Source organism: Sceloporus undulatus, chromosome 5 (genome assembly GCF_019175285.1).
Source record: "Sceloporus undulatus isolate JIND9_A2432 ecotype Alabama chromosome 5, SceUnd_v1.1, whole genome shotgun sequence".
In the NCBI taxonomy this organism is placed as follows: Eukaryota; Metazoa; Chordata; class Lepidosauria; order Squamata; family Phrynosomatidae; genus Sceloporus; species Sceloporus undulatus.
Window position 1 is genome coordinate 64,271,824 of NC_056526.1, and position 25,938 is coordinate 64,297,761.

A 25,938-nucleotide genomic window follows, 5' to 3' on the forward strand; every position below is an offset into this window, starting at 1 on the left:
AGGAATAATCCTCTCATTTCACCTTGAACCAGGAACATCCCTTTAAATTAATATTTCTGTCTTAATTTTCAAACTCTGTGTTTGTGATGGAATGACGAGTTGTGAGCAATTGTGTCTGGTACTTGATGTATCACACTCAATGAGATCACCGGGGCCATCCCATGATCTTAGGGTTTGGCACGGAAACCTCAGGGCAACCCTATTAGCATTAGGTCAAACTGATGATATTGCAGAAGTGAGAAATGTCTAGCAACGCAGGGACTGAAACCTATTTCAAAGATGTTCTCAGGAGCTGCATTCTAGTGGTGGGTGGGTGTCAGGATCATGGTCCAGACATGGATCCTGCCAGGCTTAATTGCCATGCTTGAGCATATGTGTGGTAATATGGGATGATGGGGTATGCTATCCTTTTGGTGATGCTGGGAAAAGAAAAGATTGTGTATCATTCATGTGTGGGGCAGAAGTATAAGATACAAATTACCAAGGTTGTACTTGTGAAAAGGTGTAGCTTGGCACGGGGGAAAGAAGGAGGGGTAAGACCTGGGGAGAGAGTATGTTTTGATTTGTTGGCAAATGGGGTGAAGGCTTTTGTAACAGGGGGATTGTTTGGTCTATAAATACACTGTAACTGGACACACTTTAGTTTTCAGTCCTGACCATAATTAAGTCCTGTGAACTACTCTGCTTGCTGAATAAAGCTTTTCTGAATCTGCTGAAGGTTTGTGTTCTCGCATAGAAGTTAGCCTGTGTATCAGGTATCGATCATCATGCAACCAAGTGTCAAGCAACAACTGCTGTAATTCTCCCTTCTACACAAACGTGAAATATACAGGTGTTCTTTCCAGTTTCCATTCTGGCAATGTTAGCTCCTAGGAAAACCATTGTGTGGGGGGGAGGGAGGATATTGTGGGAAGGGAAACAGATTAAAAATCTTGAAAATCTCCAAGCAAATGTATCATGGAGAATAGAGAGTGACAATTTTGGGAACATCTGAGGGCTGAACTGGGACTCCAGGGGGTCAGATTAGAACCTATGCCTCAAGGTTCCCCAACCCTTACAATGGTGGATAGGAAAATTGAGGCCTTGATCTTACTGTTGTCTTTGAAGATACCAAAGTATTAAATATTTGAGGCACATCTACCCATGCTTTGGGATTAATGTCGTTGCAGTGGTATTTAGCATAAGGCAAACCTAGTTTTGCTTTAATTTTTAATTTAGAGAAGGGAGGTTATAAAATGAAAAGCCTGGCAAAGCAGCAGTTGAAAATTACATGTCACTTTGACACCACACTGACAGTAAAGCTAAAACATCCTTCCATGTCAGCTGCTTCAGTTCTGTAACACTGACTTTGTGGCTATGGGGAATATGTCATCATGTGCTGTTGTTTCTACTTTAAAAGATGACAGGCAAATATGTTTTGAGAGATTCATGGATGCCAGTCCTGAATGTTGCCACAAAGTAAAAGAGAATGTGAGCAAGGAAAGTTCAAAATAGAGATTATTTTGCCCAGATAGATTGCGAGCATGCTTAGAAGCTAGGAGAGTTACATCCCTCAGAATCCCACAGGCAGCAAGGATATAGCTTCTGGGAATTGTATTCTAAAAATAATTTTTCCATACTCTCCAATATTTCATAGATGAAACCTGAGAGATGTGTGGCCAAGGAACATCAAAGTGTGGTCATGATGGCAAAGCTTATTAATAAGTAAGAACAGGAAAGCTGGGAGGAACTGCAGCAGTTTGCTTTTGCCCAAGTCTACAGCGAAGGGCAAGATTCTGCCCCTCTTGCTTTCTCCTCTGCACTGAGTTAAACCGAGTACAAACTACTTTTGCACTTTGAACTCAGCAGCAATTGAAGTACACTGAAAACAAAGGGAAAGTGGGAAGAGGAGACAGATTCTGGGACATTTTAAAAGCAGATGAAAAAGTGGGACAAAAAGGATTAACTGGGACTATCACTTTCACATCAGGACAGTGGGACAATGCTGCACCATTGTGCTGCCTGACTGTTTACCTGTGGCTGCTCTTGAGACATCCTTGGGAGAAAAGAATGCTTCCTTCTGACAAGATGAGCGACCCAGCTCAATATTTTCACTGAAGAACATTCAGCCCTTTTTAACTTCTTCACACCAGCTTCCTGGAGGAAAGGCACATGAGGAAGGCTATCTAGTTATGCTTTTGTGAAAGGTCATCCTTTCAGTCTGACCACACTCAGAGGCATATCTCATAGCAGTGGTCTCAGTAGGGGAGGGGGTGTGGACTACTCTGAGTGACGCACCAGAAGAGAGGTGACATCTGGCCAAGCCCTTCCCACCTCCCTGCCCCACACTGCTTTACTTGTAAGTAAAATGGCACACAGCAGGAAGGTGAGGGTACACCCTTTTGGCCCTTCCCACCCCCACCCCCCCCATGGATGACACCCTGGGTTACGACACCACTGTCTGGTACGGATGTCAGAGAAGCCTTTTCTGGTGTATGCTCTCAGTTTGTGAAACTCCCTGCTGATGGAAGCTAGGCTGCAAGCCTTTTTGATGCCTTTGTTTTGGCAGGCAATAGACCTTTATATCCAGAGAGGTCTTTGGCTTCTGAGTTAGGTTACAGCTGAAAAAGTAGTCAATTTTATTGTTGTGCTTTGTTTTGCTTTTTTTTTTTTTTTTTTTTTTGCTATTTATTTGTTTAATTTTTATCACACCTTTCTCCCAGTATGAGAACCAAGTCAGCCTAAAATCTGAGTGAAACAAAATGCAATTAAAACAATGAACAATGTTAATATTGAAAACATTTAACTATCGTATTGAAACATTAATTTAAAACACATTTTAAAGGCTATTAAAATGATAAAAATACAACACATCCCAACTGAAAGACCTTCTGTATAAAAATCAAAGACTCACATAAACAGAATATCCATTGCCTGCTAGCAGAAAGAAGAAAGAGGGGGCTAACCTTGCCTTCCGTTGCAGGGGATTTCACATTTTGTGAGCAGGTATGGAAAATATTTCACAGATGAAAATGTGTCACTGATTTTGCCAGTGCCTACTGGGAAGGGCAAGATTCTCTCCCTTCCTTCTCTCTCCTCCCTGCTGAATTCATTGAGTGCAAATTATTTTTGCAATTTGAACTCCATTTGAAGCAATTGACAAAAGCTGAAGACAAAAGGGGGAAGTGGGATGAGGAGAGAGACATTGGGTTGTTTGAAAAGCAACTGGAAAAATGGGATGACAGAAGATTCCTCAGAACTGTCCCTGCCAAATCTGGACAGTTGGAAGGGGTATACTCCCATGTTCTCACCAGATGTGCCTGTGATGGTGATGGGACCAAGAGAAATCATTTTGATGTTTGTGATCAGGAATCCTATCTGTTGGCAGAAAGACTCAATACAAACTAAATAAGTGAGATTTGCTTTCACATTTGAATTTGCATTTGCAAAGTGATGGGAACTATTAAGTCAGTTCTTTTTATTGAACAGCTTATTCCACTAGTTTTCACAGCTGATAAAATGTAGAAGCAGAATGCACACATATATGTGAATTTCTTGTAAGGCATAAATAAAAATGGCCTCTGCTAATGGCCCGTTATAATTTAAACAAAGTGTGCATGCTAAAAACAATGAAATGCTGCCACAGCCTAATGAAGCAGGCTGCCTTGCTGAAGGGAAATGGAATTTGAGCACAGCTGGAAATTGAAAATGAGAAACTATGATGTTATTTGTGGAGAGAAAGAAAGAGGGGAATATCCTGCAGCCTGATGGATAAGATGATGGGGAGTATGACCTTTTGACTCACCCTTCCTCTGAAAATCTTGCAACTTAGATGGGTTTATTTGAAATAATCTGTGGAAATATGTTAATTCCATCACTGCATTGCCACAAATGGAGATTATGAGCATGGCACTCTCCTCACCGAGACCAAAGTACTTTCACACATGCATAAGTATTCTTGCAATTGTACACCCATTTACCCAGCACTAAACCCTACACTGAACTCAGTATGACTTAATTCTGAATAAACATGCTTAGGACAGCAAAGTAAGAGTGCTCATGCTTCCAATGAGGGTTGGCTGTAAAAGAAAGGAAGAGGCAATGGAAGAAAACAAAGACAGGATTCTGTTGATGTCTTTGTATAACATGCATAGGCCACATGCATCCCTTCCTGCTCATTTTGTAGCCTCCTATGACCTTGGGGTCCTAATGTTTCATAGCCTAAACTTCCATGGCAAACATTCTTCCCCCTTCCCTTTACCTTCAAGCAGATCTTACCCAGCTTGACCCTGCTAATAGTTCTCCTAGTTCTCTTAAAACCTCTCAGAAGTGCTATTAGCCTTGTAAACAAAGATCTCTCACCATCTCCACTTGCTTCTGACCAAAATAGCTCTTCCAGGAGAACTGTACTCTATTTTCAAGTAAGAAGGCCGAAATAAAAGTTTTGCTATTGCCACAGCTATTTCAGCAGTGATGTATGTGTGGGGAGTACGGCCCTTGGCAGATTTCAAAGGTTGATGTGGTATTTTACTCCAAAGTTCGTAGCCCTGATTTCCAGAAAAGCATGACATCATGTAAAAAACCAGGAAATATTGGTAAAATATTCCTCTTATAGCCAATAGTGCTGCAGAAATAGCCAAAATATTAAAATGGTGCCCAGAACCTCTTTATTGGTGATATCTATAATCCTTTTACTGATGATATGAATAACACATAGACAGTCAGTTGTATGAAGCTGTTCATTTACAAACAGTGGAGGAGAAGAAAATTTCCAGATCTGCATTTTGAGATCCATGCTGCAAATGGATGGTTTTTCAAGTGGAGTAGACCATGAAGAAGATCAGTTTATATCAGCCTACATGTTGCTGTTTTCTCATGTGCATCAGGCCCAAGCATGGTGAAATTAAGAGACAGTGAACATCAAATTGTTCTCATATAGAAGATGAAGGAATGCTGATGACATCCAGAAAGATGCAGAATCTTTTCATTGGTCTCTACAAACTACTTAAGATGCAAAGAACATCACAGTACTGGGGAATGAATTAATGTGAGATCAAGTTTTGTGGAGAACCTGCATCATATTTAAATTAGAAAGTTCATAGTATTTACTCTGTTAGATGACAGTGGTATTGATTTTATCAAATTCACCAATCATACATAACATTAGAAGAATGGAGTAACTTTTACTTTCTGATGGCTCAGTGTACACAAATTTGTTTCATGAACAAAATTATTTTTGAAATAATGGGTGTAAAATATATGTTTAAGGTGTATACAAAACATAAATGAATTTTGTGTTTAGACTTGGCTCCCGTCTCTAAGGTATCTTACTATGTATATGCAAATATTTGGAAATCTAAACAAAATCCAAAATACTACTGGTCCCAAGCATTTTGGATAAGGGATACTCAACCTGTACTGACTATTATCTTAGCACGGGACACATGAATAATACCAATGGCATGAGAATTTCCCACTCTGTAGTCTTAGTCATCTAGTTTATCCTTTGATGTTGTCATCATCAGCCAACGAACATGCATTTGTGACTGTGACTGTATGATTCAAAGTGTTCTTAAGAGAAATCACAAAAGATTAAGCCTATCTGCCATGCTCTCCAATGAAAATACAACACAAGCATCCTGAAGATAGGAAGGCCTTGGTATGCAAGGGAATTTCACATGTAGGATGTGGTGCTTGAGGATCATAAAGGTTATCAGTCAGGCATTTATTAGAGCTGTTTTCCCTGCTTTTTTTCTGTCTGGGAGGATGGGCATGCTATCAGTTTGACATTTCTGTCAGAACTGGTATTTGAACCACTGGATGACTCTGACAAATGCCATTGCTGTCATCTCCTACTCAGTTTTAATTATATCTGACTGACGCTTTCAGTGGTAGCAAGCAGAAAACTTAATTAGCTGCAGTAAAGACTGATATGCTGAGCTGGAGGACTTCAAGCTGCTTTGGAGAATTCACCTAGAGGATCACTGTTTTTAGCCATCTGATCAGGTGTGTAAGAGGAATTAATTGTCCTACACATGGAGTATTTTTTTCTTTCTCTCTAAAGGACTTTAATGGGAATATATGTCAATAAGAAGCATAGGTTCCTTACTACAGTGTGTCAGAGCAGCTGCGAACTTGAGCATTAAGGTACCTCTGCTCACAAGAAACTGCTGTGCTAACATGTTAGTTAGGTCCAAAACTAATGTTAAGGGTGTGATGGAAAAATATTGTACGCTCAAGGGAATGCCTGACAAATGAACATCTGCTACCTAGAAGAGAATATGTGTATCTGCAGCAGCAAATCTGCAAGCCACACAATATTCAAAAAGCTGGAAAAGCAGGTATCTTCTCAGCCCACAATACGCCATTATATAAGCAGCTTAAAATTGGTCCCATTAACAATTTATTCCAGATTTCAAGGTGTTTGCTATCAAAGTGTTAATATCATTATAGGTCTACATTACAATTTGTGGATAGAGGTAAATGAACATTAGCAAGAGGGAGGTAAATAGGGATTTCTGAGTGGCTGGGGCAGGAAATAAAGAAGTGTTCACTCTTCTCCCAGCAGCAAAGAACTTTGCAAGAAGCAGTTGCAACAGGACTCTTTCAGCCTCCCTGGACTCTATGATCACTAAAACAAACATTGCAATACAACAGGACTAGCATTTGTTGAGAGAATCAAAGAGCACATACATGTGCTATGAATGCTGGGTGTCTGGCCTGGGCAGTATCAGGGTCCCAGTGACATTGTGATGCCTTTGGAGAAAGCAAGAGAGTGTCATAGCCAGCCTTGGACTGGAACAAACATGCTTTGCCACCATGGGGGTGCCGCTTCAGTGTCATGGTATATAGGTGTATGTGGGGCAGGGGCAGGGGAGAGAAGCATTTGGCATTTGAGGCATCTGTTCCCTGGCCAGTTATCTGTCTATTTGCCTGCCTTTGTTTATGGGGAACAGTTTGGCATTTGAGGTCTCCATATGCAGTGTGAAGTGCTACAGCCCCATACATGGATTTATTTATTTGATTTTTGTTCATGCTTTCACTGGGCCAAAAATGGGTTCAAGCAGCTAAAAATATCACTAGAATTTTTTTTAGAAAAAAAATACAACAATTGCAATTGTCCAAATAATTATTGTCAAAATTTAAAAGGCCATGTAGAAAAGATGCATTTGCATCTCTTTTGTAGAATGGAAACTGTTACTCTAAGGAGAGTACATTCACAATCTGGGATTGTCTCAACCATCCCACGCTCAGCAGTTACAGCTGCAGTGGCTTGTACTATTTTGTAGTGGTCTGTACTCCTGTTTTGAGTGTATGTCTGCGTGTTTTACTAAAGGAGCCACAACTCTACTGGTCCAGTACAAATAACAGAGAAATGGCCAAAGATATTGCATCACATTTAAAAGACACATTTATAAATATTTTTATACTCCTCTATCTTGAAGATGGGAATATGCTCTCTTTTCTATTCTTATAGAATTGAGAGGACTTCATAAATAAAATATGACAATCATTTACACATCTGAACTATAAGTGGGAGGACACAGCTGAGAGAATAACCCTTGACTGATGTCCCTGTCAGCGTGTTGATGGGCCATGTAAGCTTGTCCTCTGGTTGAAAAGTCTAGTGGCGCTTCAGGTGGAAGATCCCAATCATAGGGAATGTTTTTGTACTAGGAGTGAAAGGCCTTTAGCGGCACGATCAGACACAGTTAGGACATGTCATGAATGACTGGGATGATCAAGGTAGCAGCAGTGTAATAGCCAGGAGAATGTGGAAACTGGTTACCATTGTGAAAATGCAAATGTGTCTTTTCAGCCCTGCCTTTAGCCAAACATATTCCACACACACATAGCTACTAGAGACATAAAATAAGTCTAAAGTTGCTGTCACACTGCAGAATTAATTCAGTTTGATAATGCTTTAACTGTCATGGCTCCATCCTATGGAATCCTGGGATTTTTAGTCCGTTGTGGCACCAAAGTTCTCTGATGGAGAAGTGTAAATATCTCACAAAATTTCACATCTCAGAATTTTATAGCATTGAGCTGTGGCAGTTAAAGCAGTATCAAACTGCATTCATTCTGCAGTGTAGATGCAGCCTCAGTGACCATGCCAGTTAGGAACAGAGAAAGTTGTCTTATATTAAGTCAGACCTATCTAGCTCAAGTCTACCTCATTCAATACTGTCAACACCATTCTTCCCCAACCTAGTGGCTTCCAGATGTCATGACAGGTCCCATAATCTCTGACTAATGCCAATCCTGAATGGAGCCAGTAGAAGTTAAAATCCAAAACATCTGGAGGATACTGTGTTGATGGATGACCTACACTGACTGGTAATAACTCTCCAAAATTCTACATAGGGGGTCTATTCACTGTATCTGGAGATGCTGAGAACTGAACCTGGTACATTTTGTATGCAAGATATGTGTGCTGATCCTTCTTGAAGCTGAGACATGTGGTCAGTGGTTATTTTTACCTACCTTATCCTTAGTACTGTACACTAAAGGACTGTTTATGCATTACTGGCTATCTAGGCAATATAGACAGCATATATATGTGCTATATAGATAGCACATCTATACAGATAACATAAAAGAAAACATTACATTAAAATGTAGCTTTTCAATTGGGTCTAGCCATGTAGTGGTGAATTGCAGGGAACAAATATGACACTGCTTTAACACATTACATCATTCTAGGCAAAACATATTTTTCTAATACCATGTGAACTGGCCATGAGATTATCAGGTACAATGGTTACTTCCCCCTCCCGCCATGTTCCCCTCCTTTTGGTTAGGCCTCTGAAAAGCCTCATTACCGTTTCTGATCTGAATCATTGTAAATTGTATACTGGAACAAGAAACCCAATCAGCTTTCACTTATTTTACCCCGGGGTTGACTAAATTGCTTGTTGTGGTTTTTTGCTTGTAAAAGAACACCCATGTACACCTCCAGTTCAACACACATATTCAACAGCTCCTAAGAAACAAGAATTTTAGAGCATTAGTTTGATGGACCTTCTTTTTTCTTTTTTAAGAAAGTGGACCATTTGATAAGGAACCAATGTTACAGGTATTAAACACCCTCCAGTCCCATTGTCTGAAATGTGCTGTCTTTTCAATTTTGGAGTAGAGAAATTCAGTGCTGAATGCTTGGCATTTTAGAAATTATCACCAGCACCTGAAAAGTTGTTGAAGAAAGGGGAATGAATCCAGGCTCCAGATAAATAGAGCTAAAGACAATGGGGCTTAAGTTAGTCAAAATTTTAGTGGCTCTACCCTATTACAATTTCACCTCTTGAAATCTTACCAGACAAGTAACCCTTTCTTTACATCATTTCCTATGTTTAATTTTAGGAAAAATTCCAGTCAACATATGTTTGTCTGTTTGCTGATTATTAGTGAGAAACAGTGTAAAATAAGTGCCTTTGTCTTATCACTGAGGGAAATAGTGTGGCATTAGCAGTCACACTTAAAACTAGATTGTGTGACATGCTGTGAACCAAGTAAATATACAGCATTTAAAATAAACTGATACAGATGACAGAGAAGTATAAAAAGTAGTTACCAGCATGAATAATTCACTAACTATTGCATGGTATAAGTCACCAGCTAATGTGCATTGCCTGCCATTTAATAGTGGGTATATCTGAAGAAATATGGAAATTGGAATACTTTAATAACTTTCTATATGAAAGATGATGAGACTGCCTAAATGATTAAAAGGGAGATATGTTATAATGAACTAAAGCCACTCGAGTGTAAGGTAATTTTAATTCAAACCTCCATCTGCTTATGTATAATTAAGACTCATTTAACAAGTTAATGCCTAACAGAGAGAACTGATAAGTTTGGTATTAAAGAGCTTAAGAGAAGTAAATTAAACTGTCGAGTTGGAGAAGCTCTCATTTTAATTTCCCACACCTGAACCTCAACACAATCTCCTAGAGGGCATTTCTTTACTCTAGCCAAGCAGCCAAGTGACAAACTGGAGGAGAGTGGAAGTGAACTCAACCAACACTTCTCTTTGAATTCTTGATCCCATGTCTTGTCAGGAGGCTGGCAGCAATTATACCTTCATGAATATTTATTTAGACCAAACGACTCACCATACAGCATCTATATGGTGTTACGAAGATACTTTGCATGCATTCAAAATATTTATATATCACAGATTTTGCCAGTGGGGTTAAACAAACTATGAAAACATCAGGCACATATTTGAAATAAAAAAGGAGAAGTAGGATTTGAATTTCACATTATATTCCCATTTCATAGTTGTTGATTTTATTCCATCCATATACATCTTCTCAAATAAGTCAAATGGGGGCTGGATCTATGTTAGGCCCACTGAAATGAATAGGACTTAGGGAAGTTTAAATACAACTGAATCTGGATCCATCGCAGTGGATTTAACATGTTCATCATTATTCTACAGCATTAATTTACCTTCTGTTCTCTTTTTTGATCTACAAGTTGAATCTCTCTTATCTGGACAGTTTGGTACCAGAAATGTTTTAGATTTTGGAATAATCACATATACATAATGAGATACTTTGAAGAAGGGACCCAAGTCTAAACACACAATTTAATTTTGTTTTGTATACACCTTATACACATATTTTATACCCAATATTTTAAAAATTATTTTGTTCATGAAACAAAGTTTGTGTACAGAAAGCAAAGGTGCCACTATCTCAGCCACCCATATGGACATATTGAATTTTGGAGGATTTGCAGATTTGCTGATAAGGGATACTCAACTCGTGCTTCTGAAAAGAGTCCCAGCTAAGTATGTCTTAGATCTACCTCACCTCTCAAAATTCTTTCTCTACCCATAGGATTGTTAGCAGAGTCAGGCTTTCACTTGTTTTGCATATAAGAATGTAACATGTAAAGTATATGTAAAAGAGATATGAATTCTTTGCCTCCAGTGTTCACTGTCAGGTGAATTAAGATAAACAACCCAGGACTGAGGCTCATATTTCTCTCAGTCTGACAACTGAGAGGCAGCACAATATATACAGCAAAATCTTACCTAGCTAAATAATATTTGGAGATTTCTAGATTTTGGTTTCTTCTAAGGCAGAGAAATCCCTCTGAAAATGAAGAGTGTTAAAACTAGCCTCCTAATCGAAAAACCATGGTGGTGTAATGGAGAGAACACAGTTCAGTAATAACACAGAGTATGTTCTGGGCACAGAATACCCCAGGTGCAATCTCTGGCATCGCTTGTTTAAAAATGGATCAGAGAAGCAGGTGTTGTGGAAGATCTCTGGAGAGCTGCTGATGGTCAGAGGAGAATGTTTTTTCCTGCAGAGTAGAGAGGAAAAGAAATTGCACCCCTGCTAGTCATTCCAGAAGCCAAGAAGGAAGCTTACAACTGTGGCTCTCCAGCTGTTGCCAGACACTGTTTGCAATCCAACATCCTCTCAGAACAGTGTAAAGGTTCACATGTGAAGATATACTATGTAAGCCCCGCACAACCCCATGCAAAATAGAAACATTATACAACCCATTCAATAACTAGTTGCCATTGTGCAATGCCCAATGCATGATACACAACTGCAATGCAAAGTAGGGGATTCACAATCACAATACAAAGTATAGGATGCACAACCACAATGAGCAACCACAATACACAGTGTTGTGCACAGTGTGCAACTTGCAAAGACAAGGCACAGATAAATGCACTGTCTGAACAACTCTGCTTCTGTCTCTGTCAGCAGAACATGTCTGTTGTGTGGTGGTGACTTTTTGGCCTAAATGCATAGTGTGATTTATATACACACATATCCCTAGAAGAATTCCAGTCACTGAGTGTCCTCATCCCTAACTAGTATAACTAAGGATGCTGAGGGATGCTGGGAACTGGAGCCTAGCAACAACTGGGAGGCCATAGGTGCACATCCTAATCTAGGAGAGGCTCTCTGGTTCAGATGGGATGTCTCCAAGGCCTACAGCTATGCACCAAAATATAGGCACGTTACAGACCGCCGAAAAGCGGCGGCCTGCACCCACCCCTTTCCCCGCCGGATTGGGGCCTCAGTGGCCAGAGTGGCAGCCGCTGAGGCCCCGATCCGCCGCTTTCCAGGCTGCAGAGAAGCGGCAAAAGGCCCCTTCCCTGAGACCTGGAAAGGGGTGTCCTTGGGGCTTCAAACCCCAAGGACATCCCGCGGCGGTGGGGAGGAGGAGAAAGGGGCCACTTGGCCCCTTTCTCCTCTGCGTCGCTGGGCACAGCCATCTAAAGGCTGCGCCAGTGACGCAAGACCAGGAAGGAGCTCCGTTTCAGAGCTCCTTCCTGCTCTGACGAAAGGGTGCACTAAGTGCCCTTGTGCAATGCGACGGCGTCACGTCCGTGCCACCTCATTTGGAGGCGGCGCATTCGTGACACCATCATGGCAGCCCCCATGTAGATGGGGTGCCGCCATCTTGTACGTCCTCAGGACGTATTAGGTTTGGGGGCATCAAGAAGTGACGCCCCTTTTTAAACCTAGGACGTCCTGAGGACGTCCCTTATGGCAGTTTGTAATGCGCAATAGTCACATTAGCTTTAGCATAGGTCTGCACACATATTTAGAAATAATACTACGAGAGGAATATCATGATTCAATATCATGACATGGAAAGACGATACCATGGGCTAAACCTGAAGCATACAGGTTTAATCCTTTCCTTAGGGAGGCTAGTAAAACAAGGTACATGTACAAATATTTGCTCTCTGGCAAGCGTTTTACAGGCCTCTTGCTTGACAAGGCTAAAAACACTCTAACAACCCTTGATTACAAAAATCTGATATAACCTTAAATGTGAAATAGTAACCTGTTTTCCACTAACTATATGAAAGAAAGAGCTTTTAATACAGTCAATTAGCAATTCCTTGTTTTCATCTAACAGGTATTAATGAGACTAGTTCCCAACATGCTGAGCTTAAGGCAACTGCCTTTTGGTGCCTGTAGCTAAATAAACTCTCTCTCTCTTTTAGCATATTTGAAATAATTCTCCCTGAATATACTTATTTTATTCCTCCCTTCTAGTTAAGGTTTAGTGCTTAAGACAGTTAACCAATGTCTTCTTTCAGAAATGACATAATGAAACTGTTAAAACCATTATAAGTAAGAAGCATCAAAGTGCATTTTCACATCCCTCCTAAAAGCACCTTATATCAAGAATGTTTAATAATCTATGAAAAATATCACTTCAGACACACAAAGAATCCAGTATGAAAAATGTCCCTTGGCTATACAAAGTAGTTGTTTCTTCTAGAAGCATGTTTTAAAAGGCAAATCTCAACATTTCTGTTATTCTTAGGTTTTGATGCAGAAGGCTCATGTACTACATGGGAGAGGATAAGGGTGAAATTCTAAACTTAATTTGAATGAAGTTCTATTTCAGTAGGTCTTCAGTATATGATTAGTCATATGTTTATCATATAATCCGCCCCACACACTCACGTCGGCAGGGAAAAATTTGCTGGAGGCCCCAAATGCACGTTATGCGAGGACCTCACAACGGGCCTTCTCCATCTTGGCCCCAAGAATATGGAACAATCTCCCTGACGAGCTCTGCTCCACCACTTCTTTGGATCTTTTTAAGAAGAATCTTAAGACCTTCTTCTTTTCCCAAGCTTTCCCCCCATGACTGTTGATCATATGGTTTTCGCCCTCCACCTGGCACGGCTCTTGTAATGTTTTTGGATTCCCCCACTCAGCTGGCTGAGTATTGTTCTTTTTAATCCTGTGTTATTGGTTTTATAGATTGTAATGTATTTTATTGATATTCTGTATGCCGCTTTAATCACATTGGAAAAGCGGGGTATAAATAAACTTTTATTATTATTATTATTTTATTATTTTCACAGGGCTGAGATAAAGTACATTCTCCAAATATTGATTGCAACCCCTATCAGATCATCACAGGTAGTGGTGAGTGATGATGGAAGTTGTAATCCGCCAGCATTTGGAGGACCACTGGTCCCCTATCCTTAATTTTCACAACTGCAACAATGTGATTGAAAATGCTGTTTTCAGCTGTTGAATATTCCCCAATCAGACAGTTACAAAGGCATAGCAACCTCTCTTGTATCAGAAGCTGGCAACCATAGTATTGAAAATTTCACTGAATTGAAAGACATTTTAGAATTTACAGTAGTTTTAATACTACAGAAGTTTCCCAATATTCCATTTGAATATATTTAGTATTATCTCAATCAGAATAACACGCTCAGTAAATCTTTCAAGGTTACCAATTCTTATAAATAAGGGCCAATATGCTACATCACAGATGCAATTAAGAATATTTAACTACTGTACATATAATCTCTTGATACAACTCACCAAACCTACCTTAACAGCCAGCAGCTGCACTGAGCGATGGAGGTTTGTTCTGCCAGTCATGGCGGCAGAAGAGGAGTTATACCTGGAGTCATTTCTGATTGTTGGCAGGAAAGGGCTGGAAGAACAGATCTTTATGGCTCGGTGCAGCTCCTCATAGTAGAGGTAGTTTGGAGGGAGGGCTTTTGTGATTTAGCAGTAGTGGGCATTCATTTATGGAAGGATGGTGAAGCTTTCCTCCCTTATCAATGTAAGTTTTCATTTTTTAAAATTATCATGAAACACAATCTTAAGAGTCTTGATGGCAGAAGACCCTAATGAATTGTTACTAAAATAATGGAAAGTACAGAACAGAAAAAACCCACCCAAAATGGTCTATATCAGTAGAGTTGATTTTAAATATTTACTACTAACCCTACTTTTTATGTGTAAATTAAAAGGGTAGCTATGATGGGTCAAATTCTAATCCAGCCTTAGGTTTCCCTTGATGGCCATTGAGGTGCCTCTGGGAAACAGTGTCACAAGCATGACTAAATAGAAATCATGAATATGTAACAGTTATGGATATGTATGTATTCATGACTGCTACATAGGCACAGTTGTGACACTATTACCACAATCGTAACCCCATACCCCATGAACATTAGTTGCATAGGGAAAAGCAAATCCATTCAGCCACTGACTGGTGTGTGAGTGATGTTTCCTTCAGGTTTGGGACAGGTTGCACCAAGAGGGGTTTACTTAGTGAGGCACACTTAAATGGCAGATATAGAATACTGGTCAGGGTTTTTATAGTTTATAGTTTTATTTGGTAAAGAGCTCTGAAAATGGTTTATACACACACACACACACACACACCCCAAATAAATGAAAAGTAAATGATGCTCAGGTGTCTTAAGGCTCTGGAGTTGCCAGGGGTTGTAAGCTATATTTCAGATTAAAGAACTGGTAAAACTATCTCTAAGTATTCTTTGCCTAAGACAACTCTATGAAAATTCATGGGAGTCACCATAAGTTGACAGGTGACTTGAACATACATACAGTACACACACACAAATGCACGTGTGAGTCTGGTTGAACACATCTAGAATTGCCTTCAAGTAAATTCACAAAAAATAAATTTCTGTCAGGTCAGAAGTTAATTCCATGAGGTCAATGGCACTAATTTCCAGGTATTCATGTAATGCAGAAGTGCAGAACTTAACTTCTGCCACATATTGCACTAGATTTCCATCTCTCTTAAGTAATTCAAAGCCAGTGACAGGATGGAGGAAATTTGTAGAAACAGTTACTGGGCCAGACTGAAGACTTCTGGGGGGTATTCAAGAGAATGGTTATGGGGTTCCCAGTTTCAGCTAAACACAATTAGAATAAAAACTACATATCAAGTGAGGAGATATCAAGTAAGTAATGCCTGTGAGCAAAGGCATCACCAAACATGGTGACAACCAGTGTGAGGGGGCTGTTGAGAGGGTAGTGGAGGCAGCAGCTTGCCCTGTCCTGTCTCCCACTGTTCTCTCCTCATGGCTTCATTACTAGCCCGGCTCGTTGCCCAGGAAGGGATCTGGACCAGTGGCAAAGCCATGAGGGAGTGCTCCCCCCTCCAGTACATTGCTGTTGCCTCGGCTCCTTTGACAGAGGGGGAGGGCTATGGCAAAACCATGAGGGATGCACTCATCCCTCCGCCACACCTCACCTATGTAATTTCACCTGATGCAGTCTGAACCCCCTGCACCCGCTCAGTGATGTCACTGTCTGTAAGTTTATCAAGATGGAGCATGACAGTGGAATTGGCAATTGGTTGAATGGGAAATGGAACTTTACTTCCTCAGTGATCCTCCCACAGCAAACATAACAGACATACAAGATTAATGTTATCTAATATCCTTTAAAGAAAAGGACACACATATAAATTTCTGTCTCTCGTTTTACAACAAAGCTTGCTACATATTTATTTCTTTAACATTACCCATACCTTTTTGTTCTAGATATGCCCAGCTACTATAGTCAGGGAAAGGAGTAATAAAAATAAAAAGGGCTTAGGTTATATAGTGCAAGCAAGTTTTTATTAAAGTGCTTTGTAAGGATAAGAATTATTGATAACAGTTCCACAAACTCCACCCCAGCACCCAAGATCACTACAATGTAGCGGTGAAGTGATGAAAAATAATAGGGATGCTTTCACACATGCTTACATATTGTGGGGTCATTTGCAGTAGAATGATTCTGGAATGGTAGTTAATGGGGAAAATTTGATGAAATTTGTTATTAGGAATCTCACATATGGTATCATTGCAGTAGGATAATTACAGACTGTGATACTGTGGTGGTAGCCCTGGGATAATTGTAGTTATCCATCATGGATCCACTGTGGCACTTGATTTAGAGTAGATATGCATAGAAATAGTTTGCACAGCTTCAGATAAAGACACACATTTTATTTGCACATTTTTCATTTAGAAATGCATCAATGTAGATGACTTGACAGAACGTCTCAGAACCACAAAGTAGGATTAGAAGTTAAAAAAATGCTGGCTCAATGTGTCCTCCCCCTCCTTAGTCTTGATCACAAACATTAGTAATTCTCTAACAGAACAGCAAAATTGACATGTCTTATGCAGTTTGTTTCAAGGCAATTTTCCCCCAAGCAACTAGTGTCAATTTTTAATGCTGAACATAGCACTTTTAGCATGAAAACCTGGTAAAAGAGAAAAAGATATGACACATTTCATGTTGCCATTGATCTTACAGAGAAAAATAAAAGTGTTTTCTGCAACTGAAAACCAATTTTCTCTAGATAGGGATAGAAAGAAGAAAAATGTTATTCATCTGGGAAGCATATCATGTTATTTTCTAAAACATTTCTCAATTACATATTGATGACTGTGTGTTATTCACTAAAATTAGAAAATAAAATTACATCTGCCAATCATGACAGCAAAACTAAAGTATTTTATAGTGTATAATTATGCATCTTCTCCACATTTTTCTTTATTACTAAACTGAAGGTTTGCAGTCCTAAAAAACTATGTGGGATGTCTCACTTATCACAACAACAGTCACAGATTTGCACACTGAACTTCAAGCAATCTAGTGTTTTCAGTCATCAACTGATCACATTTTCATGTTATATATTTAGCAGCACACACATCTGAAAAATATATGAGGTATATATAACTATTGCCTGACATCACATGAAAAAAATCTAACAGAGGATTTAAACAATATCTGCATTAAATTAACATTATTATTTTTTGCAGGGGGCGAGGAAATAGTGCTGGTTAAAGATTCAGTGCCCAACAGGGCAAGGGTGGGAATCATTCAACCTTAAAAATGTCTCCCCAATAATCTATCTCCTGCTTTAAAATGGTATGTATTAATGACAGTAGAATTACAGGAATCCACTGAAAGCTTAGAAAAGGGAGCACATAAAAATCCACATGAATTTTCATTTATCTGACATTTTAGTGTGGCTTTCAAATATCATGTCTGCAAGAGATAGTGAATTAAAATTAAAGCAGCCCTTGATTTTTTTCCCTTAAAGATAAGAAATAATTTATTTCTCTTTGATCTTCACAATTATCACATATTACTTAGCTACACAATGAATGCCATTATACATCACGGGAGAATTCTTCACCAACACTTTACTTGGACAAAGACAATCATAATTTTAAAAAGGAGATGTACTGTACAATGTGCTGTTGAACAAAAATGTCACTCAGAAGTTTCATGAGGAGATGTGGCTTATGAATTATGAAAAGATGGAACATACACGTTTAGAAAATTTAAGCTGCCAAAAAGCAAGGATAAGGTATAAAGCATTTTGTTTTGGCATTGTAGAATTAGTAAAGTATTAAAAAAGGAAACTAGAGGAAAAGATCCAGTTATTACGTTTCAGTACATAAAATTCAGTATGAAAGTAATTGGCTACTCCTTTTTTCAAAGTTTTGAATATTATGAATATATTGCAGAGTAAAGAAAAATTGCAAAATTACCAGTTAAAGAAAATACTATTGTATGAAAAGGAAATGTAAAATTACCAAGTAATTTCCTTACAAAAAAGGCCAAACTATAAAAAGGTCACAAAATATATTTTAAAAATGCCACTTTGAACGAGGCAATCGTACACTACCAAAAGTGGTAGTAGACTTTTTCAGAATAGATATATTCATACAGTAGTAACTGATAAAAAAGCATTGTGCACTCGTGTGTCATCTGGGGATTTAGCACCATGTGTCATAAGTTCCTGGATAGTCATCCAGTTGTCCAAGATCTTCTTGTTCCTCTTTTTCATCATCTTTTTGTGGCTGAGTTCAATGATGTTAATTTCCTTTTTGCCCTCGCTGCTGCTTTGTGGGCTTTCCTTAAGACACTCTAACCTGCTACGCATCATGAATTCCCGGCGCCTTCTCTGCTCCTTGGCTCGTACCAGGTGCTGCTTCCGCTCCTCTTTGCTCCAGTAACGACCCATCTTCATTTCACTCATTGTATCATCATCTGTTGTCATCCCACTGCGCTCCTCTTTAATCTTTAAGGCACGTTCCTTGAGGATTCTGTCTCTTACTGGTCTTTTGGTGATATACCTTGTTCCATCGCTCCTTATTTTAACTTTCCATTCCATCTTGGGCTCTGTACATTTCTGTGAATCTTTGCACATGTTCACCAGACTGATCTGGCTTTGAGCATACTCCACTGCAGATTTTTGTTGTATCAGCTGCATATAGCTTTGATAATGCTTAGCATGTGCAGGTATATTTCCAAACCTGTAGGATGAACTATGATAGGGGGACAGATAAGGAATATGCTCAGGGCTTTGTTTGTCTTGCTCCGTTGATTTACTACTTTCTGAAACAGATTCTTTTTCTTCAAAAGAACTGTTTTGTTCAGTAGCTTTAGTTTTGTTAGGGGCTGTCTCCTTGCTACTCTGCCTTGAAGACAGCTGATTAGCCACAATGGTGCTCCTGAGGTTTTTCCTGTTGGTGATGCTAATCATGCGCTGGAGAGAGCTATCAGGAGATCGCTCTACATTCAGTGGGGTGCTTCTGCAGCTCTCTGCTGTATTGTAAGCACTGGAACTGTCTTTGTCTGATTTCTCTGGGTGCTCTATTATATCATCCAGTGTCCCTCCCTGAAGGTCTATTGTGGTGCTATAGTTTCTGAAAGTACTACCATGTAGTGCCCAAATGTCTCCATACTGATCTTTTACTTTTTGGAGCCGGTGAGCCTGCATAATATTCTGACATTCAAGCTCAATGTTCCTCAGTTCTTCATTGAGCAGTTGAAGTTCATGTTCAACACCATCTTTCTTCCTCCTATTACATTCGATTGTGCTACTGGAATAATACAAGTCATATTCTCCATGATTTCGGATCTTACATTTGAGTTCCAGCAGTTGGCGAAACCTTTCACAGTCCTCTTCCTGGTTATCAACAAAATCAGATTCAATGTATTCCTTAGACACTAAACTTTTGTTGCACTGAAGTTCAATGCTTCCCAGATTTTCCTGGCTGTGTCCAATGTCTTGAGGGCTTTGCATGGTTGTGTTGTTCTGCTCTTCTGGTGGATTCTCTTGCTCTGAGCTCTCATCATTACGCTGGCTCTCATCTGTGGGACCCACTCCACTATCTTTATTGGATGAAGAGGTAGCAGTATCTGTAGTGCCATCTTCCTCTTCATGTTTCTTTGGCTGTAAAACCAAAGGGTTCATAATTAGTCCAGACTACAGATTATATGAGAGCCACAGTAGCATAATGGTTTGAGTATTCGACTATGATTTTGGAGGCCAGGGTTTAATTCCCAGCTCAGCCATGAAACCCCCTGGGTGACTGTGGTCAGGTCACATGCTCTCAGCCTCAGGGAAAGGCAATGGCAAACCACTTCTGAACAAATCTTGCCAAGAAAACCCTATGATAGGGTCACCATAAATTGAAAATGACTTGAAGCACACAACATAATAGATTATATTAAACTGAGATTTAATTTCTCTTAATTTATAATGTTATTGTGACCAGTCTCATTCCTATGATAATCTGCACACTAACTGTGTAGTAGGAGAAAGAAATTTTAATCTGTACTAGGGCAAGCTAGAATCCAGTTCCAGATCAATTATGTTCTTATCACGTCTTCTCATTTTTGCCACATGCCTGCATCTGCTATTTAAGGAAGCTGTTTGCTTTGCCTTTGTAAAGCCATTTTACCTAGTATTTAATTAATTAATAGTAGTAGTATAGAGTATGCTTACTCGCCTTTAAAAAAAAAGAAAAAAGAATCTGCTTTGGCATAGGTGGTTATCTTGTTTTCAGTACAAACGTACGTACATTACAGCAGTGGACTACTACATGTGATAAACTGTGCTGATTTAAACAAAAATCCACATTCAAATTGGCATCACGCCTGGTCATATCGCTGACAGGAAAACAGCATTGGCAGACATCTGCACTTGGATGTGCATTCTGATGCACATTCATGCTCTATATTCTGCCCTTGCTCCCCTGGTACCTTGTACAAGAGTTGTGTTGTGACAGAATCAAACATAAAGAAGGTTTGGGGTAACTGTTTTACTAATGAACCTGCAACATCCATAAGAGAAATGGAGCGTGGTGTGTTATCACTATAGTATTCCTCTCTCTGAATTTCAAATTGTGGAATGAATGTCATTCCCAGCAAACTGTAATGGTAATGGGAATACGGTTTGAGCCTTGGGGGCTTTTACAGCAGATATTTGTGCTCACACTGGCACTGTACCAGAAGGAATTGGCAGAGGGGTTAGTTTTGCTAAAAAGCAAGCCTGATCCAAATAGCAGCTATAATTGCAGCTCTCAGTTGGCAGTAATTTTGTATAGATAACTTGGGTCTCATAGGCTAGAGGACCAGCAGGGTGGCTTGTGTACCAAATTTTCAGAAGACATATTTGTCTATGCTCTTTGTCAGTATAGATAATGTGCTGTGCACACACATTTTCTTTGGCTCTGATCTCTTGCCTTCCTAATGATTTTGTAGGAAATTGCTTATAGATGTTCTCTTTTCTGAAGGCATTAGCAAAGGTATTTTACATATGGATGTCACCATATGTTCCTTTTGAAAACATCAAGTTAAACTTTAGTCTCCAGTATAACTGAAACAAAATGGTCTGTCTGCTTTGGGCATTATGTCAAGCACTTTTGTGGATGGCTCTTAACTCGCACTCCATTAACTGAACCTATTTATTGCACCTCTAATGCAAACAGCATTAGTTTTTCAGCAGAGTGAAGAGGGCCTCTTTCTTTCTTCTTTCTCCCATCCCCCAAATTAAATAGCAGAGTTGGCAATTTTGTCCTATTTCCTTTACACATCCAAAGTGCACATAGTGTATTTACAATAAATCTAAGAGCCCAGAACACCCGGCAAATGTGTTTTCTCCTGTAAAGAGGTATAATTATGCAATTAAGCATAATGGCTAGTACTAATAAAATGGGATGGGGGAATGCTGTGCCCCAATAAAAGGGGAAAGCATTTTGTGAGCTTGCTCTATTAATAATTGCTATTTTCCTTTCTACCTAGAATCTGGATTCGCGTGAAACAATGATGGACATTGAGTGGGTGGGGGAATTAGTGGCTTCCATACAAAGCCTCATTATTACCTCGAAGAGCACAAGCCCACTAGGTACTATTTTATGCATTGTTATTAGAAGAAATTGATGCCAATAGGTCACAACAGTTAGAATAAATGCAATTAAAGTCAGTTAGAGTGTAAACTAAATTAAACATGAAATCAAAAAGTTAGCAGAAATGTCTACTTGACCACTTTTTGCCACTGCACGGAGTCAGCAGTGCTTTAGCACTTCTGCAAGCACCAGGGCTGGACAGGTACCCATACACTTGTCAATATCTCCCTGTACTGCTGAGCAGTTGTTTTGTGGTGCCAGGGATTCTATTGTGTTGTTGCATTTTAAGAAAGCAAAAGGGTTATTTCTCAATTTTTTGTGTTTTGAAACTGTGAAGTGGAACATCTGGAACCTTCTTTAAGTCATGGCCTCTACCTTAGAAATGCTTCGGAATATGAGACATATGTTCTTCATGTGCTCAGTGAAACTTTTGCTGTTGCTATCATGTGTCTTCAATTTCTGACATTACGGTGACTCTATTGACGTTTTCTTGGTAAAATTTGTTCCGAGGGGGTTTGCCTTTGCCTTCCTCTGAGGTGAGAGATTGTGACTTGCTCAAGGTCATCCAATGGATTTCCATGACCAAGCGGGGATTCAAACCCTGGTCTCCAGAGTCATAGTCCAATGCTCAAACCACGACATCATGCTGGCTGTCCAAATTTCTTTCTTATGCATTGCTTTTTAACTTCCAGGACTTCACCCTTGACATTAAACAGCCTTGTGTGATCCCTGACTCAAATTATAATAAATAATAATAATAAAACTTTATTTATATCCCGCCTCTCTGTCCATGACAATCATGGCATCTTACAGTTAAAAGTTATGCAATGATTGCCATATATCACATGTAGGGGCTCTCTCTACACACCTTGATTCAAACCTCCTGTTAATATATTCTGACTTCTGCAGTCAAAATTTAATGGAAGAATAATGAAATCCACTATAGGAGTTCTAGAGAGACCAGTGGTCTGAGCATTGGACTAGGACTCTGGAGACCAGGGTTCTAATCCTCGTTTGGCCACCTTGAGCAAGTCACACTCTCTCAGCCTCAGAGGATGGCAATGGCAACCCCCCTCTGATGAAACCTGCCAAGAAAGCCTTTTAGGTTTGTCATAAGTTGGAAACAAATGGAAGGCACACAAAAACAACAACAACCACAAGTGCATAAATCAACCACTACAGCTTGATACTTGGTACATCAGTAACTTGATACATCTAAGATAAATGATTTGTTCAACACTAGTCTTTCTTTTGGATTAAAGTACATATGATTCATATTAAACTAACCAACAGTGCCAAGACAAGCACCAGAAGTCATACAAACATATGTAGAACAACTTTTTTTCTGAGTAGATACTCCCATGCTTGGAAAACACCACAGTCTAGAAAATATGGCTAATCTTTTTTCTCATGCTGTAGAACTGTTTCTACAAACATAGGTTATATGATCACCAATATGGCAGATTGAAGTCACTCTTTCAATAAAGCATTAGCTAGCATTAATACAACAGCAGAATACAGATAACAAGGCTGCACTGAAAACACATGATCAGGGGAATTCCAAAGTAATGCTCTTTAACTTACCTGTAATAAATTTAATTGGCATGCATTTGGGTGATTGTGACACAGTTACATTGCACAGTACAAGCCACATCTGACAATGTTACCACTTGTGTCTAATTTCAGTTCAAACTGAACAAATTTCATGGTGAATATGTCAAATTAATTGTTAATTATGAGTGCAAATTACAACATTTCATGCCACTAATTAACCCATATTATGAATGTTAGGGGAGTGCACAGAACTGAAGCTCATGATAAATGCTTCATACAGTATATGTTCCACCAGTGTAGTAGTGCAATCCAGATAGAGAAAAGCCATTGCCTTGTTGGAGCACAAAGAATTTCAAGGAAACAGAGTTACATATTTCTAATGGTTGTAGAACAGTGGTTCCCAAACTGTGGTCCTCCAGATATTTTGGACTTCAGCTCCCATATGCCCCTGACAGCTTGACCAACAGTCAGGAATTCTGGGAGCTGAGGTCCAAAACATCTGGAGGACCAGCGTTTGGAAACCACTGTCCCAAGATGGACAGCTCCTAGCATGTGCAACCAAAAGGCACAGTGAACCAAATCTGTCTTCCAGAAAAAATAAAAGAAGCACTGTGACTTTGTGAGGGATTATAATTCAGAAGACTGGACCACTTGAAAATTTCCTTCTTTGAGGCAAGGTGCCTGCACTATAAAAGACCCATCTGGAAGTACGATTAGGTCCACAATTGCATTTAAGATCTTTCGAAATGACTGTAAGATATTTTGAAATTTACACAGTATTTTTTTTACTCTGTACTATGTTCGGACTAGTCACTTTATTTGTTTATTTCAAAGTATTTATATGCAGTTTCTCAAAGGGGCATTTAAAAGATTCTCAAAAAATATTATTCAAGTAATAAGGAATCATGAACAAAATATGGTGTCTATATGGTGCATTCAGTTATTGGCCATGTCCCTGTGCTCTTACCCATTATCTTTTATTTGGTCACCACCAAAATAAAATGATGTTCTAGCCACAGATACATGTCTATACAAGTGTGGAAAGTAGATTTGTTTTGAATTACTGTATGTACAGAGAAAAATCAGGGAAGATGTGTGCTTAAGGACTGAAGAAATAGCATGTGCAAATACTGAATAAAGGAACATTTTATATGACATTCTTCAGAGGAGAGGGGAAGTGGAAATCAAATTAATATGGTGGGAAGACAAAATAATAAGAATGCAAACAATGCATGCAAAGTCTGACCTTCTTCTTGTCACATTTCACTGTTAAATTCAAAATATCCTCCTCTCATTTGTTACCAGTTGTGGCATCTTAGTGGCAATGCTCTGGTGAAGCCTAGAAATTTAATTTCTAAATTTATAATGTGATTCTCTGTTTATGAAAAACATGCACCCAATTACATCTCAAGCTCCACATTTTACGTCAAGCCTACCTGCTCCACTTCATTGCCTGTGTACTGCTGTGCTTCATTATGCTGTTCTTCCAATATTTCCAAGTTTAATTCCTCTAAGAATTCATTCCTTTCATCATCCAGCCATCCTTCTTCCAGCTGTAAAGAATACATTAGTACATTTCTTTAGGTTGGTGGGGAATGCACGCTAAAATAAGGTAAACCCAAATGGCGATGTCTGACTAGTTCTTTTTATAATAATGACTCTCTTTGGAATATTGTGGTCTTGGAGTTCGCCTCTAAAAAAAGAGGGGTAGCGGGGGAGATCATTAAAAAAATTGGACTCTTAGGCCTTTTATCCCTTTTTGAAACAGTATCACTTATTTTCTCTCATAATGAGTGGAAATACATGCACAGGACATTATTTCCTTACAGAAAATGTACACAAGAATACTGCATAATACTGAAGCTGTCATGTTATTTACATCTAAGAGCAGCAGTTTGTAAAGAAGCCAAAGATACTAATATATGGCCATGACACAATTGGTTTCTTTCTCTTTAACAGCCTCCAACTTAGTTTGTGCCTCACTGCCTGAACTTCAATGGCATCCTCATCATTTATTTCAATCACATTTGTCTTATTGATTCCTCAGGTAAACTTACAGCTGCAATAGCTACAACAACAACAAAAGAATAATTGATTGACAAGGTGCCTTTAAGGTAAGTTTTGTTTTTCAGCTGTTCCTTGGGAGATTTTTTTTTAAAATCAGCTACTACTTTAAAATTTGGCCAGTTCCCCTCAGGGTACTTTTAGACATATAAATAGTATGTGTCTCTGAATAAAGTCTTTTCTATAGCAAGCTGAGTAAAATAAATATTTTGTAATAGTTGGGAATGATACAACAGGAAACAAATATCAGTGTCAACATTCTATATAACAGCAGTCTGAAAGAATAGAGTTATTTGCAAATATTATGGAGAAAAACAATGAGCTGACACATTTTAGTATAACTATCACCACAAATG

At 39.1% G+C, this 25,938-nt stretch overlaps 1 protein-coding gene across 1 annotated transcript in view; it reads right to left on the reverse strand.

Annotated features, from left to right (window-relative positions):
• Positions 1-16,743: 16,743 nt before the first annotated feature.
• PDZRN4 (PDZ domain containing ring finger 4) overlaps positions 16,744-25,938 on the reverse strand; it is a 148,214-nt gene continuing 139,019 nt past the window's right edge. Inside the window, exons 7-8 of the mRNA XM_042466458.1 lie at positions 24,955-25,071; positions 16,744-20,007 (exon numbers count right to left, since the gene is read on the reverse strand). Coding sequence (XP_042322392.1) covers positions 18,490-20,007; positions 24,955-25,071 — 1,635 coding nt within the window. The 3' untranslated portion in view covers positions 16,744-18,489. The remainder of the gene's footprint in view (positions 20,008-24,954; positions 25,072-25,938) is intronic.